We start from the raw sequence: 16,202 nt of genomic DNA on the forward strand, positions 1-16,202 counted from the left end.
TCACCTCTACATAATTCCTGACAAAAAGGACATTTTGTTTTGAATATTATGCAGTAGTATGGCATGTGGCTTGGCCGACCTCAATAAATGGACCTTTGACTAATTGAAAATTTCTTTGTGGCCCGTTAAGATTTGTATTTGAGTACGCCTGCTGTAGTATCTTCCCTCCGAGGTACAAACATAGCGCCCATGATTTTAGTTGGCCAAACATTGAGCCATTGCAAGGACTGTTTACTGTTTCAAAGAGAAGCATTGATTTGAGTATTTTTTTTTTTTCAAACTGCACTAGTATTTTGGAAGAGCTTAAGAGTTTTTTTATATATTCACCAATTGATACCTTAAAAGATGTGAGGGAAGTATGTTTTAGGATTCTTAGAGTCATTGAGCTGAATTAAAGATCAAATTCTATACTCAGTCTCAGTATTCTGGAAGATGAGTCTAGAACTTGTTTGTGACCATGATTTTTTCAGAAATACAAAGAACCTTTGTCAGCGGTTAGGAAGTGTTCATTTTATTGTAACTCATTATCACCATTTATAGCATGCACAGTTGTAATGATTATTATTAATGGCATGAATGAATACATTTCATTACAAAGCATATTAAAAAAATAGAGAAAATTATGATAGAACACAGTTATATTTTTACTGATTACTTCCGGTTCCGGGTCACTGCTCATGCGGTCGACTGGTCGGAGACCTGAGCGGTATTCCTCTGATTCTGATTTGATTCTGATTCTATAAAATGTCACTTCAATCTGAAAATCAGTAAATGACATAAAGACACTGTGGTCTACAGAAAGAAGGTGAGAAGACAAATCACTGAATGAATGAATCCTTAGGGGAAAAAATGGTCAATCATTTAAAGTTGCTAAATCATCTTTAACCCTGAGACATTGTCAAGAACACCAATAAACCAGGTGTTTTAGAAGATATGAATTAGTTATATTGTTTCATTAAAATTAGAAAATTTGTGTTGTCACTGGAATATGTTTTCTACAAATATTAACTTTCATTGTTTGCATTTAGATTATTTAGATTGTTTGCAAGATTATGTATAAAAACGAAAATGTGTAAAACAAGGTTAATGCTTAATACTAAAGAAAAACTTCCCACCTCAATACACCAAAATATAGGTGGATTTGATTTTCTTAAAAAAACTTAATAAAACATATTAAAAATTAAAAGTACCTTACATTCAATCAAATTTTGATTCTGGCAGTGATGTCTAGACAGAAGAAATAAATCCAAATATTTTGAATTAATCAAATATAATGTCCTGACATTTAATAAATTTACTGATCTTATCTTGTGGCACAAGGGATTGTACCATCTCGTCCTGTGTATTAATCAATATGAATAAGAACAATGTATTTTTTATTTCCGTAAATTCTACCTGCACAGCTTTGTTAATGACACAATGGTTTGATGTTGGCATTGTATATTTCTGTGTACATTCCTGATAAGTTTTTTTTTTTATTTTTTTTTTTTTTATGCCAAACAGGTTTCTGGAGCCTAATCTGATAACCTACAGCATTTGATGATTTGTTGAATGTCCACATTTAGTATTTGCTCATCATTTTAGAAGATTTTACTTTGTGAAAAATCACAGGAAAATAATTGTTAGGACTTTCAGTAGAGTTGTAATTGTGTAGTTTCACTCATTGTTTGAACATTTCATCCAGACTCTGAATTGCTTCTTCTTTTGTGTGTGTTTTCCACTCGCTGGGAATTTCACCATCGCCCTCAAATTTATAACCATAGTAGTCTTCCAGGTCTTTTTGAAATCGACACACAAACCATGTCCAGTATTTCAGCTTTGACTCATCTGGGGTGATTCTCCAGTTAGCAAACCTTGGTCCAGCTTTTCGGTACTGTTTGAAAGGAATGGCGTTTTCAGTTTCATCAGGGTAAAATCTCACATCACTTGCAACTTTTGTTGTGCAGACATCAACACTCATTATGTCTGTGTGTCTGTAGTGCCAACCTTTGATTGCACCAGACCGGTGAAAAGGGACACTGTGGTCATCAGGACTGTGGTCTTCCAGGGTGTTGGTGCAAACAGCTCCACAGAATGGACACTTCACCCAGCAGCACTTACACAGCTGATCAATGAGGATGTGATCAGGTCTTAGTCTGAATTCCTTCATCTTATCCAGGGAGAGGTGCTTCATCTCCTCAATGATGTTAACCAGACCTTTCTCTATCTCTTCTTTAAGAAAGTCAAAGTTGTTTATGTCACTGAAGTTTTTACAACAAATGGTATCAAGTGGCAGCTCATCCTTGAGGAAAGAGGAAAATTCCTTCACCCACATCTCTGTTCCTCCTCCCTGGGTTTTGACTTTTGTTGTTGCTTCAAATAAAGCTTGTCTCACAAGCTGACTGATGTTATCAATGTTTTTCTTCAGTATATTCTGAGCTTTACCTTTGTGTTCTCTGGAGACGTATTTCTTGACTTCTTCTTTTATAAAAGCCTCTACTTTCCTCCTTGGATGTTGGATGTAATTGATGAAATCATCAAAATCTTCTTTCAGTGCAAGTGATTTCAGCACATGTTTCTCCAAGTCCAACCTGTTCCCATTGAATGCTGGGAAAGAGCACCTCATCTCTCCAGCGAGATCAATGGCGGTCTTGGTACAGACAGTCTCAACGGTGGAAACCTTCAGTTTTTCATAGATCATTTCTCCAAACACGACAGCAGATGAGTTTCCTTTGCAGAAGCTTCTGAAAACATTGTAATATTGTGGTTTATTGTTGTTCAGGTAAGTGAGTGCGTCATTGTTCTTTTTAAATGTTTGGTGAGAATTTGAAAGCCAACTCCCCAACCTTTCAAAAACATACAACAAGACATCAACTGTAAACTCCTTCTTGAATGAATAGTTCCTCTCTGATTCAAATTCTGTCACTTTTTCTTGAACATTTTTGGCCACTTCTTGTAGGTAAGTTGGGCTGTAGCCTCTTGTTGCTACAGGCTTGGTCTTAATTGCATCAAAGGACTGTTGGTCAATGTTGTTAATAAAGGTTCTGATCATTTCCTGTTCTTCATGAGGAAGAATATTCTGTTGTGTTCCTACAACTTTTTGTCGAGCGTAGTCCACTACAGCTTTGAGCCCTTGTTTGATTTTGTGTGTGTTGGTTTCTTTCTTACCTCCCTCAGATTGTTGGATTTCATTACAGTGTTCTTGGTACTTCTTATAGGTTATATAAGCACAGTAATTCCCAGCTTTTGATACATTTTTGTATCTTCCACTGCTGTTGGATTCATCTATGAGATGCTGTTCAATCCCCAGCTCTTGAAAGATGGAAATTTTGTCTTCTTCCAGGTTTATGTCTTTAATGGGTTTTATATCTTCAGTTAATTCACTGACACAGTTGGTCCAAACAGAGGTGAACTGCTTTTGAAGCTCCTCTTCATCCTTTGCCTTGTCTTTTAACTGTTGAGCAAGCTCTTTGCTCTTTTGTAGCAGTTTGTTCTCAAACTCTGGCTTCATATCATCAAGCTTTTTACAAGCTTTCTTTTGCTGGATAACGTCATCCAGTTTCCTTTTCACTTCTGTCACCTGTTCCTCATGAAACTCCTTGATTTTGTTTTCAAATCGGCCTCGCCACTGAACCAACATGTCTTTGTCTCTGTTGTCCTCAAAGTACAACATCATGTCTTTCTTGATTTTTTCATATGTTTTGCTCATTTCATTAAAAAGGTAAGTGAGGCCAACATTATCAAGTTTTGCATTTTCAATCTTGGTGTAAAGTTGGTTTTCAATGGTCAGCATGCTGCTCCTAAGGGCCCAAGTCCAGTTCCCATATTGGACCTCAAGCTTTCCGTACGCTGCAATTTCAAGCGTGTTTTTGAAGCTGAAAACAAACTGTTCATTCATCAGGGCATTCCACAGGTCTTGAATTTTGCTTTTGAAATGTGAGAGAGTGATTCCAGCAGACTGTGAAGCCTTAGTGAGGATCATCCTCTTCAGTTCTTGGACACTCTCACTGTAACCAGGATTTGGGGGAGCCATTGGTGGACTTCCTTCCCATAGCTGGGCAAAGTATTTTACATCTTCTTGCACATCAAATGCAATGACGTCACTGAAGCACTCAGCATCACACACCTCCTCTTTGGCAGCGAGCTGAGCCATCTGGTCCAGTTTTTCTTGCAGGCGTCTCTTTCCATCCATGTTTTTCTCTGCAGCTCCAATGTCTGTAACATTCTGGTGAACAAACACACAACTCAGAGAAAGCTTAACTTTCTTCATCCTCATGAAAGCCTGGACAACAATCTGCAGGACATCTTGCATCTCAGCTGGATTCTCACCAAAGATGTTGATCAGTGTCATGTTTCCCAGGCCAACAACAAATGTGGCCAGTGCATCATCATGGTGAAGAGTGGCGTTACCTGCCAATTCAAGAGCACGTAGTCCTTCAGTGTCCACTACAAGAACATAGTCAAACCTGAAATCTTTCTGTATTTCCTCTGACACTTTGACCAACTGCATGAAAGCACCCTTGGTGCACCTACCAGCACTAACTGCAAACTGCAATCCAAACATGGCATTCAGCATTGTTGATTTTCCACTGCTTTGTACGCCGAGAACCGACAGCACAAAAACTCTCTGGTCGCCCAGATTCTTGATGACTTCTTCTAAAACACTAGATATCCACGTTAAAGGCACATGACCTGCATCTCCATCCATCAGCTCCATAGGGTGTCCTGATATCATCAGATCTGCAGCCAGTTTGGGGTATTTGGACCAGTTGGTCTGTCCACTGTTTGGTGGTTTCTTCAGAGCTTGATGAGCTTCATAGATCTGTCCCATTTCTCTAAACATATGCTCCAAACCAAAAGTTGCTGACTGCAGTTTTTTTGATATTGTTTCAAGCTCATCTTGTTTACCTGCTAACAGTGGAGATTTGGGGTGTTTCTTCTTCAGAACCAGGACCTCAGACCATTTTTCATCATAGCTTTGGAGAATTGAAGACAGGTCGTCTGTGCAGAGGGCATCTATTAAGATCTGAGTCCATTTCAGGAAGTACTCTTTCTCCTGGGATGACAAAGAAATGAGGCTTTCAGTGAATGACTTCGTCAGTTCACTACAGGAAACAGAGCATTGATCTTCTCTGATTTTCATCAGCTGCTGATTTTTCTGACTTTTTTCCTTCTCCACATTTCCTTTCAGATGATACAGTTCTTTTTTTACTCTCGACCACTGGTGCCACAGTTGGCCTTGACAGGGGAGAAATCTATCTTTGATCTTTGAAATATCCATCCCCTGAATCAAATTAAATATTTCCATTGCTGCCTTTTCTCCTTTTCGACACACTGGGTCATCTTCATCCACTCTGATTCCAGAGACATTGGCCATAGATTTGAGCCGGAAGGAGGTTTGTAGTCGAGACAAAATCTTTCCAATAATTCCTTTTAGGGTTTTTGAAACATCTGACTGACTTCTGTCTTTCAGACCCATTTTGTACTTTCCTGGTTTCACCTGAACTGCATCACAATCATTGTCAGCAATGAGAATAATGAGAGGCTTCTGAGACTTGTAAAGATCTGAGATAGTTGTTGCACTTCTGTGGCTTTTTTTTAAAGTTGGTACAAGAACTACATTGACTGAAGAAGTTTCAGTCAGTATTTTAGTTTGTTTTTCAATCATCAGAGCATCACCATGAAGATTACAGAAGGCAGTGCAGTCAGTGAAGGGATCATTGGGTTTTCCTGCAGGGCAGTACCAGGCAATCTCTACCACACCGTCCATCAGATGACGAGATTTGGTGCTGCCTGGACAGTTTCTGTGGAAGAAGGTGTTGTGACGGTCGTTGATCAAAGAGTTCATGAGCTGTGATTTCGACTCAGATAATGAACCCAGGCGGAAAAATGACACCATGTGTGTCTCAGCGTTGCAGATGGGCATACTCTTCATGGTGACAAGTTTTGAATTATCTTTGACTTGAGTTGTCTTCCATGTTTTGATTATTTGTCTAAATGTCCACAGAGGACATTCTATTGTTGCGGTCTCTGGGTTAGGAACAAGGAAAGGCAAGGCGTACTGACACTGTGATAACTTTGTAATCATGTTCTGCTTAAGGAAACTGTCTGAGCAGTGAAATACTGCCATTTGAACATCCATTGGATGCACGTTGGTTTGTTTTGATTGGCCCACGTCTACAGTGGTGCTAAAGAGAGCATCTAAGTCATTGTCATCCATTTCAACAGCCTGTGAATCTTTCACATCAGTACCATCTTGACTTAAATGAATATATCTGGCGCTGTAGTCTAACATCATTAACCTCTGAAGGAAATTCTGAGCTACATCTGCTTCCAGTATATCTCTAGTCATTTGAACTAGTGGACCTGTTTTGAGAAAGTCTGCTGCTGACAACTCCTGTTGGTCTTGAAGGTGAAGTCTTCTGAGCAGTGTTTCGGTTTCTGTTTGCCTGTGTTTCTTGCTGTTGTTCTCTTCTGCATAACAAAAATTATATTCTGGATTATCACATGAATACACATCTAAAACATGGAGAGTAGCAGTGAACAGTTAAGTCCCTCCCCCTTATTCATTGTAGAACAATGCAGTAATCATGAAACTATTAAATACCAATATGGGGTAGCTGGGAATAAGTACTGCTGCAGTCTACATTGTGGCAAGAATAAGAGTAAGTAAAACAAAAAAGAAGTAAGAGTAATATTTTAATTTAGTATTTGGTATTTCATAGTAACTATATTTTTCATTTTACAATATCAGAAAATAGCAATAATAATGATTGAAACCTTTGAATGACAACATGAATGCAGACCTTTGAGTAGTACTGTACATATCTGTATATTGACCATATGGTAATTTGTTGCGTTAGCTAAGAAAATGTAATGTTTTTCTTTAATAAATGAATTTGATAAAATGTTACCATTCTCCTCGGTTTCAGATGATGAAGACTTGATTTCAGATTCTCCATTTGTTCTGTCATCAGTCTTATTTGAGTGTTCAGGTCCACCAGGTTCATTCAATTCACTTAACTGAGAAAAAGATAATTTTAATTCAATTTTATTTTACATGGTTAGATCGACTGGAATAAACAGGCCAAGATAAAAACAATTTTATCTTTACCTTGATGTCAGGTGCTTCCTCCAGCTCTTCTACTACAGGATGATGTAAGAAAAGGAGATTAATGATTCATGATTTTCAAACTGTCTAAATTTACACAGCATCCTACTCAGCGTTATTATAGAATTGTATTTTTTTTTTTTTTTTTTTTTATCAGTACACTTTTAACTTTTGTAGCCATACTCAAACATTAGGATTTCTCTATGGTGCATGTTTCACATGATGCAGAGAAACAAAAAAAAAAAAAAAGCAGTTGGATAGTCCTAGTATGGAGGAAAACATTGTGCTTCTTAACAAATACTTTGACTTTCTTTTTATATTCTTTAAATTTGTTTTAGTGTATATATGTATATATATTTCTAATAAATCCTGGGAAAAAAGACTTATTTCTATTTAAATTTGCTTGAGCATTTAATGGTTCATTATTTTCTCTGTTTATCACTTAAGTTCGTCATTAAAATGTTACCTTTCTCCTTGGGTTCAGATGATGAAGACTTGATTTCAAATTCTCTTTCTGTGCTGTCATCAGTGTTCTCTGAGTGTTCTGCTCCACCAGGTTCACTTGATACATCAAGCTGAGAAAAAAGTTATTTTATATGTTGATATAAAATTAATATTCAAAATGAAAAGTAATTTCATATCTAACCATTATTTCACATGGTTACAGTGTTTGGAATCAAAAGACCAAGAAAAGATAGATGAAGTCAAACATCCAAGATCAGAAACTCAGGGTATTGGACCAATTTAAAAAACATGAACAATAAAAATAAAGTTAAAAAAACATGCACAGTGGTCATTTTTAGCTTTGAAGGCTGGAACTGTTTAGGTGGAAGGCCAAAATATTGTGATCTGGATTTAAAATATGGATACTTTTAGAAAACAAATGTCATTTCCTGTAAATATGATCACTAAGGAAGATAAAAACAGTCTTACCTTTCCCTTGATCTCAGGTGTTTTCTGCATCTCTTCTACAGCAGGATGATGTAAGAAAAGGAGATTGAACAGAGTCATGTTTTCAAAACTAAACATCAATATATATAGATATGTAAATATTTAAATAATATTCTTTCAGTTACTAGAACATTTCACTTTAGTTTTTATTGTGTAAAATATTAAAAATGTAGTTAATAGTCATGAAAGTGGACAGTAATTGAAAATGATTTTCAAGTGATTCAGAAGGAATATTGCCCAAATCTACCAGATGGTGGCAGTAATTAAGGTATTTTAGGAAAGGACATGCCCCTCACCCTGTAAATCAAATGCACTCTATACTTTATACTTTAATTAATGCAAGTCCACCTCAAAGTTCTCTACATCAAAAGTACCTGGGGAATAAATGTCCACCAATTTTTCTGACACACATTTTTGTCTTCTCCTAAACCTTAGTTCCAATCAGCACCAAAACTATTGTGTGTCAGAGTTGGACCAAGCTTATCTAAAGTAGTACTATGCAAGTTCTTCTCCTAAACAGTTTCAGTTTAACAGTTTAATATTAAGTATTCAAATTGACCTACAGGGGGCGCTGCAAATGTAATAAAAAAAATGTATAGACTTTGCATTTTCCTATTTTTAGTTTAGACTGTAATTGGTGACAAAGTCACACCCACGCTCCAATTCAGCACTAAAAATACCTTAATCAATTCCAAAGAAAATATCTTGACTGCAGCTGCTGCACTGATGGTGGAGCTGTTAGTGTCCTTGGTTAGAAGAAGAGGTCTTGAGTTTAAATCCCAACCTTTGCAAGAAAAGTTGGCTTGGCAGGACAATAAGACATTGAAAAGTTGCAGTATGATGCCTACCGATTTCAGCTCTACAATGGGATACAACAAATGTTCTTTTTTTTTTTTTTTGTGCAAGAGAGAAATGTGACATGGCCTCAGATTTGTCATTGAAAAAAAAAAAAAAGATTAATTTCCTGTAATGCTCTGATATGTTAGCCACTATAATTAAGATTATTTCCTTAATAATTGAATTATTAGATAAAATGTTACTTGTTTCCTCAGTTTCAGATGATAAAGACTTGATTTCAGATTTTCCCTTTGTGCTGTCATCAGTCTTCTCCGAGCATTCAGCTCCACCAGGTTCATTCAATTCACTGAACTGAGAAAAACATGTAGATATTTTATTATTTTAAGAAATGTTGTTTTCTGTAATTGTGATCACTGAATGAGATAAAAATGATAATAATAATTTTATCTTTACCTTGATGTCAGGCTCTTCCTCCAGCTCTTCTACCACAGCATGTAGGTGATGTAAGAAAAAGGACATTTAACAAAGTCATGATTTTCAAACTATCTGAATTTACAGAGCATGCTACTCAGTGTTATTATAGATTTATATTTTTATTCATTAGTTTGAGTTTTAGTTTAGTTGTGATGGTGGGACTGTCAGACATTGAACAGTTGCAGGATGAAGTGTACAGATTTCAAGTCATACAATGAGGTATAACAAAAGTTCATTTTGTGCACGTCTAAGAGAGAAATGTGACATGGCCTCACATGTAGTTGTAGTGTAGTCATTTTTCAATGATATAAAAACATATTTATTTCCTGTAAAGTGTCAAAATATATGCTCTGGTGTGTGTGACGATCCCTCCCAATCTGCCTACCTGTTTACCTCTGCTGTCTGTTGCAGGTAGGGATGCACCGATCCGCCTTTTTCACCACAATACCGATATCTGAGGTTTAGTATCGGCTGATACCGATACAGAAAAACAGCGCGGATCTTATGGTAACAAACCCTAAGTTTAACTGTGTGGAAAAGACTGGGATCATTCTTTTGTGCAAGGCAACATCAGTCTTGACATTTCTTTCCAATTTTTTTAAAAAAAAAAACAAACAAACAAGTAAACAGATATAAATGTACTGAATTACTTATTTATTTAATAATTGTGCACCAGTAAAACAATCTTAACCACAAATACATAACAAGTGTAACTGGTTCAGTCAGTGCAATTAGGGATTCAAAATCCAATGTAAAACAAAATAAATATTAAATAATAAATAAAGGAGCAGAAATTGAGAAGCAAAAATAGCTTCACTAGCTTGGTTGGTAGACTCTCAAAATGAATAGCAATCAGCTCTAAATATAGTTTAGTGCAAATGGGAATTAAACATCCATTACCAATATGGATAGGCTCATTGTCACGATACCCGATCTAGAATTGTCGATATCGGTATCGATACAAATATTGTATCGGTGCATCCCTAGTTGCAGGTACGGGGAGTGGTTAAGGGGTAGAGTGGGAGGGTCGTAATTCTGCCTGCCCATGTGGGTTGGGCTATCCAGAGGGCATAAAAGATGCCTTTCTGTTTAGCTTCTCTCTCTTGTAGCTCTCTCCTTACTACTTTGACCATATGGTCATTTGATGCGTTAGCTAATAAAATGTAATGTTTTTCTTAAATAAATGAATTATTTGATAAAATGTTACCATTCTCCTTGGTTTCAGATGATGAAGACTTGATTTCAGATTCTCCATTTGTGATGCCATCAGTCTTCTCTGAGTGTTCAGCTCCACCAGGTTCTTTCAATGTATTGAACTGAAAAATAATAATAATAAATCAAATCAATATTTGATGTGACCACCCTTTGCCTTTCAGACAGCATCAGTTGTTCTACTTGCACACAGTTTTTAAAGGAGCTCTGCTGGTAGGTTGTTCCAAATATCTTGGAGAACTAACCACAGATCTTCTGTGGATGTAGGCCTCCTCAAATCCTTCTGTCTTTTCATGTAATCCCAGATTTACTCTATGATGTTGAGATCGGGGCTCTGTGGGGGTCATGCCATCACTTACAGGACTTCCTGTTCTTCTTTCCTCTGAAGATAGTTCTTAATGACACTGGTTGTATTTTTGGGGTCTTTGTCCTGCTGCAGAATAAATTTGGGGCCAATCATCCTCCCTCCTGATGGTATTGATGATGGATAAGTATCTGCCTGTATTTCTCACCATTGAGGACCATTAATCCTGACCAAATGCCCAACTCCATTATAGAAATGCAGCCCTAAACTTTCAAGGAGCCTCCACCATGCTTCACTGTTGCCACTCATTCATATTTTGCTCTCCAGACCTTCAGTGAACAAACTGCCTTCTGCTACAGCCAAATATTTCATGTGTTGACTCATCAGTCCAGATCACCTGGTGCCATTTTTCTGACTGCGTGCAAAAAACCAACGTGCATTGTTGAGTCTCTCTGCCTTGTTTCCATGTCAGAGGATGGATTTTTGGCTGCAACTATTCCATGAATTTCCATGAAGATATTGATGTGACTATGACTTTTCTTTCGTTTACTCACTTTACATTTCGTAAACTGATCAAAAATAAACAATGAATATTTATATTTTGGAAAGCATTCTTAATTTACAGCATTTTCCACACCTGCCTAAAATTTGCACAGAACTGTAAATACTTTAATATTTTAAGAAATGCCATTTCCTGTAAAAAGAAATGGCTGAAGGAGATAAAAAACAATCTTACCTTTTTAGGTGCATTCTGTACCTCTTCTACTGCAGGATGATGTAAGAAAAAGTAGATTGAACAAACCCATGATGTAAAATCTGTCTGAATTTACAAAACATTCTATTCAACGTTACAAAAGTGTTGTTTAATAATGGAACTTGGAAAGTAAATCTATGAAATGTTCTAAAAAAAATTCTGATAAAAAAAAAAAATACTTTTTTCTTTGCTGTCAGTTGATGCAGCTTTAGTTTCAGTTCCCCCTCCTGTGGCTTTATCAGTCTTTTCTGCATGCTGATCTTCATGACAATCAAACTAAGAAAAGAGATTTTAATTGCTTTTGATTGTTTGAGTCCAAGTTGACATTTTTTGTCAAATTGTTAGAAATCATGTTCTCATGTTCCTGAGAGAGCACATTTGTGAACAGACAGCAACCCACATGCATAATCCCTTCAGTTACAAAGGATAAATAAGATTTAATTACTAAACAGTTTTCCCTAGCAAATGCAAGGAGGACTGTATTAAAGCAGGAAGATGTGCTGACGAATGCATGTTATAGAATAAACTCTCATAAAAAAAAAAAGTAACTTAAAACTTGAGTTAAACTTTGGTAAAATTCTTGAGAAGTAATGTGACTAATATAGCTCAAAAAAGAAATACCTTGCTGATGACTTCATCGCAATTGACTGGAGAGTATCTTGAGGTACAGCAGAATATAAATGAACAACCTACAAAACAATTATTGGTCAGCCCACTTTCCTTATTTTATGACCTTTTTATTTTTTATTTTAGTTTACTTTTCTTACCAGTTTTAGATTCTCCTTCGCCTCCATCAGCTGTGTTGTCATTGTTCTCTTCCATCTCATCATTTCTTCTATCTTTCATCTTTAATTCACAAAATTGCAACAAACGTCAGTCATAGACAATTCAATAACAAATGACTAAAGGCACTGCATATAACATACTGTAAAAGACGTTATTGAAGTTTGAACATTTTCTTTTTCCATTTAATTCACAATGTCGCGGTGTCAAAGTCAAGGATGCAATTTAAAGCATATATATGTCAAAGGGTGTGGTATAAAACAATGAAGGTTATATGTTTATTTGTATATAGGTTATATGTTACTATAAATAAACTGACTTATTTGTGCAAAGGTACAGTGGTTAATGAAAATAACATGGAGGAAAAGAATAAAAATACAAAAATCCGACAAGATAAAGCAGAAAAACATAACACTGATACAAAACGCAGAAATAATGCTGAGGCAAATATCAATGAATGAAAGTGAAAACAAACAACCAGACATGAGGAATGAAGATCAGCAAAATTCACAGTTAGGGTTCATAATAAATTATTTGATGATGAGGTGGGCTGGGCGATGACTATAGAGAAAGATGATTGGTTAACGGTTAACCAAATACAAGGCAGCATAAGATTTTAGAAGGAAAAAAGAAAGATTTCCTCATTCCACTGAAGGGAGGTCCTGGTTTATGAATGCAATCACTGTCATTTCTGACTGGAACACTTGTTGGAACCGTACATCTGTACTTTTCCTACTGTGACAAAAAGTCTGTGATGACCCCTAGTGTCATCTTTGGGAATGGGTATTTATGGGAGACGTGTCAAGAGTACCTCGGTCCTACCTGTTAAACTAGTCTCTCTCTGCTCTCCTTCCCAGGCTTTTCACATTCCTGTTTGGGTGTGTTTATTAAGGTTACCGTCTCCCACACTCTACAGCATTTACACATATAGTCTTCACTTATGTGCATCATGTTGATTCTTAATTCGGCAAGTATTGTTCGATGGTGTGTCATCCTGTTGTTGTGGCAACTTGAGCCAGGTCATGTAAATACCAAAATAAAAATGGACGTAACTGTAACCAAATCTGAATCTGACAACAATTTTTTTTTTTTTTTTATATAAAAGTAAATAAGGTTAAATACGCGTGTGTGTGTGTGTGTGTGTGTGTCCAACACAAGTCAGAGAAACCATGACTTAAACAGGAAATGTCAAACACATATTCAGATTTAAGTCTGTGCACAAAAACACTAATATTGTTGGAAAAACTCACCTTTTGTTGTGTTTCTTCCACTCTGGCTGTTCTGTGTTGAAGCGTCCTACCTTATATATAGAGAGATCAATATCTTATTATGTCAGCCTGAACAAACACCTCCCATTTATCTTTGACAGATCTGGAGTGACGTGATAGGTCTAAGGAGCTGTGAAACTCTGCATGCACATTACTCGTAGATCAGATCTTGGTGACATCCAACAGTCAGCACTGACTGATGATTATGGTGTTTCTCTTCTACCTTTAAATTAGTTTTTTAACAAGCCAGTTTTTTTATTTTGACAAAGTCCAACACTGATAGTGAGATAACTGATAAACATTATACAGGTGTCATCATCAGTGATGGTTAACTTGTGTACAGTGTCATTAGTATTGTATGAGAATTTGCATACTGTACTACATTTTAATAATTTAGTGTACTTTAAGTCTCGCCTGTCCCAGGAATGTATTTTGGCTGTAAACAGGAATGGCTTCAGAGAAACAAACTTGAATGACTCGTTCATACAGTTTATCTTTGATTCACAGAGAAAGGAAAGGCATGAGGAAACCACCAGCCTTAACCGTTGATACAAGGCAAGATGGATCCATGCTTTCATGTTGTTTACAGTAAATTCTGACCCTGACATCTGAATGTAACCGCTAACGTTTTCCAATCTTCTATTGTCCAGTGTTGTTGAGCCTGTGTGAACTGTAGTCTCAGTTTCCTGTTCTTAGCTGACAGGAGTGGCCCCCGGTGTGGTCTTCTGCTGCTGTAGCCCATCTTCTTCAAGGTTGGACGTGTTGTGCGTTCAGAGATGGTATTCTACATTCCTTGGTTGGAACCAGTGGTTATTTGAGTTACTGTTGCCTCCCTATCATCTCCAACCAGTCTGCCCATTCTCCTCTGACCTCTCACATCAACAACTGCTGCTCACTGGATATTTTCTCTTTTTCGGACCATTCTCTGTAAGTTGGTTTTCTGTCAGTTCGTGCTGCCTGAGAAGAGTTCTTTGGTGGGTCACGGCGTCACATGTATGAGTGGAGGTGAACCTGCTGGGTTCATGTTCTGAGCAGTTCAGTCATGTGGAGCAAGACTCAAATACCCAGGACCAGGGACAGACTAGCCATCTGGCATAGAGGGCATTTTCCCGGTAGGCCATCATGCTATTTGGGCCGACAGTCCCAGATCTGAAATGGAGGGAAAGTGCAAAGGAGGTGCAGAGATACTGCAGGGAAAAAATAATCTTGCTCTTCACGCAAAAGCTGCCAAACGTACCAAAATTACAGACATGTTTTCCACGGCAGGTGACAGTGGTGGTGTTGTGATGTTGTGATGGGGGGCCTGGCAGTGGCATTCACAGTGAAGAGGAACACGTAGTAGAACATTCAGTATGCTGGACTGCTTTCAGAAGATTTAGGCTATGTAATAAGAAGGCTAAAGCAACCTAACCCCTTGGTTAATCTGATCAAATGATAAAAAGTCAATAAAATCATTTTGGCTAATGTTCTATGGCCAAGTTACTGTAAACGCAGGTGAAATAAGACTTAGACTAGAGGTTCACAGTAGCTTAGTTGCACATAAAAATAACACTTACTTTTTAGAGTGTTGAGCACAGCTGTCTGACTCCCGTGAATCCTGGCCTCAACACTCACCTCTTCTTGCATGTCACTAACATTACCCTGAATTGCCTGAACAAGTGTGTTAGTTTGCAACATTTAAAGACTTCACTTTCTGTCACATTTTTTTCCTTCACCTTCTCAGCCCGACCCTTTTCCGTACAGTCGCTTCTTTACTGCTTTGTTTTAACATGTTGCTGCTACTGCTTAAAGGTGCATTGCTGTCACCTACTGGGCGGGAGTGGGAAAACTGTAGCTTGGCAGGGGGGGAAAAAACAGGCGATTACTGCATGGTGTGTGTCCTGGAGTACCAGCCTTTCTCCGATTCTCCAGATCACACAGAGTACGGAGCAGATGGATGATACTCCACAACAAAACTAATTAGTTTTGTGTTTTGTAGTCTGGATGCAAGAGCTTTCATATAAATTAAACTTTTCTTAGGTCTAGGATTAATACATAAATCTCTAAAAGAGATTTAAGTGAGTGCCTCTTCAGCTAGCAGAGGATGTGCATTGGATCAGCGATTCCCTGTTAGCTGGTCACGTAAAAGAAGGGAAACTAAAGTTAAAAGTAGCAGTACATAATGAGAACAATGAAGCAGTAATTGAAGTTAACTGTCACTGATGACTCCACTCTTGTGGAATGTTCGTGTAATGTTCATGTAACGCATGATCACTTGTATCAGTGTTAGCCTTTATATTGTAAAAGGGTTGGTCTGACTTCATGCAATACTGAAATGTAGGTACTTGAACAATTTTCCTGTTCCTCTTTCTTGTTCCTGGAGTGATAGAAACTACATTCTCAGTCTAATCTAATTCAATGTGAGCTCTCCTCAAATTAGAATAATTGGGAACTGAGACAATGAAGATGAAACTTAATGCCGCCATTTCATATTTTGATCACAGTGCTTATGGGCAGAGTGCAGTTTAAAGTCTGTGCTTCTCTGTTCGTGTTGAATACACAGTGAATCTCCTGGTGGATACTGGGAAT

The 16,202-nt window shown here is 37.3% G+C and overlaps 1 protein-coding gene across 1 annotated transcript; it reads right to left on the minus strand.

Moving 5' to 3' along the window:
* Positions 1-488: 488 nt before the first annotated feature.
* Positions 489-13,663, minus strand: LOC124997302 (interferon-induced very large GTPase 1-like). The gene is made up of 13 exons (XM_047570911.1): positions 13,617-13,663; positions 12,351-12,429; positions 12,205-12,272; positions 11,763-11,859; positions 11,566-11,594; positions 10,521-10,629; positions 9,293-9,321; positions 9,082-9,190; positions 8,024-8,058; positions 7,557-7,665; positions 7,094-7,125; positions 6,894-7,002; positions 489-6,453 (listed from the first exon to the last, which is right to left on the minus strand). The coding sequence occupies exons 2-13, from the start codon at positions 12,427-12,429 to the stop codon at positions 1,661-1,663; spliced, it is 5,598 nt and encodes a 1,865-aa protein (XP_047426867.1). The 5' UTR covers positions 13,617-13,663; the 3' UTR covers positions 489-1,660.
* Between the last annotated feature and the right edge of the window lie 2,539 nt (positions 13,664-16,202).

This window comes from Mugil cephalus, chromosome 20 (genome assembly GCF_022458985.1).
Source record: "Mugil cephalus isolate CIBA_MC_2020 chromosome 20, CIBA_Mcephalus_1.1, whole genome shotgun sequence".
Lineage (NCBI taxonomy): Eukaryota > Metazoa > Chordata > Actinopteri > Mugiliformes > Mugilidae > Mugil > Mugil cephalus.

Excerpts from the sequence above, each read along its gene's own strand:
- LOC124997302 (XM_047570911.1), bottom strand. The coding sequence starts at position 12,429 with ATGAAAGATAGAAGAAATGATGAGATGGAAGAGAACAATGACAACACA. Across the intron at positions 9,191-9,292 it reads AGGAAGAGCCTGACATCAAG|TTCAGTGAATTGAATGAACC; the intron begins GTAAAGATAAAA and ends TGTTTTTCTCAG. Across the intron at positions 7,666-8,023 it reads CACCTGAGATCAAGGGAAAG|CTTGATGTATCAAGTGAACC; the intron begins GTAAGACTGTTT and ends CTTTTTTCTCAG.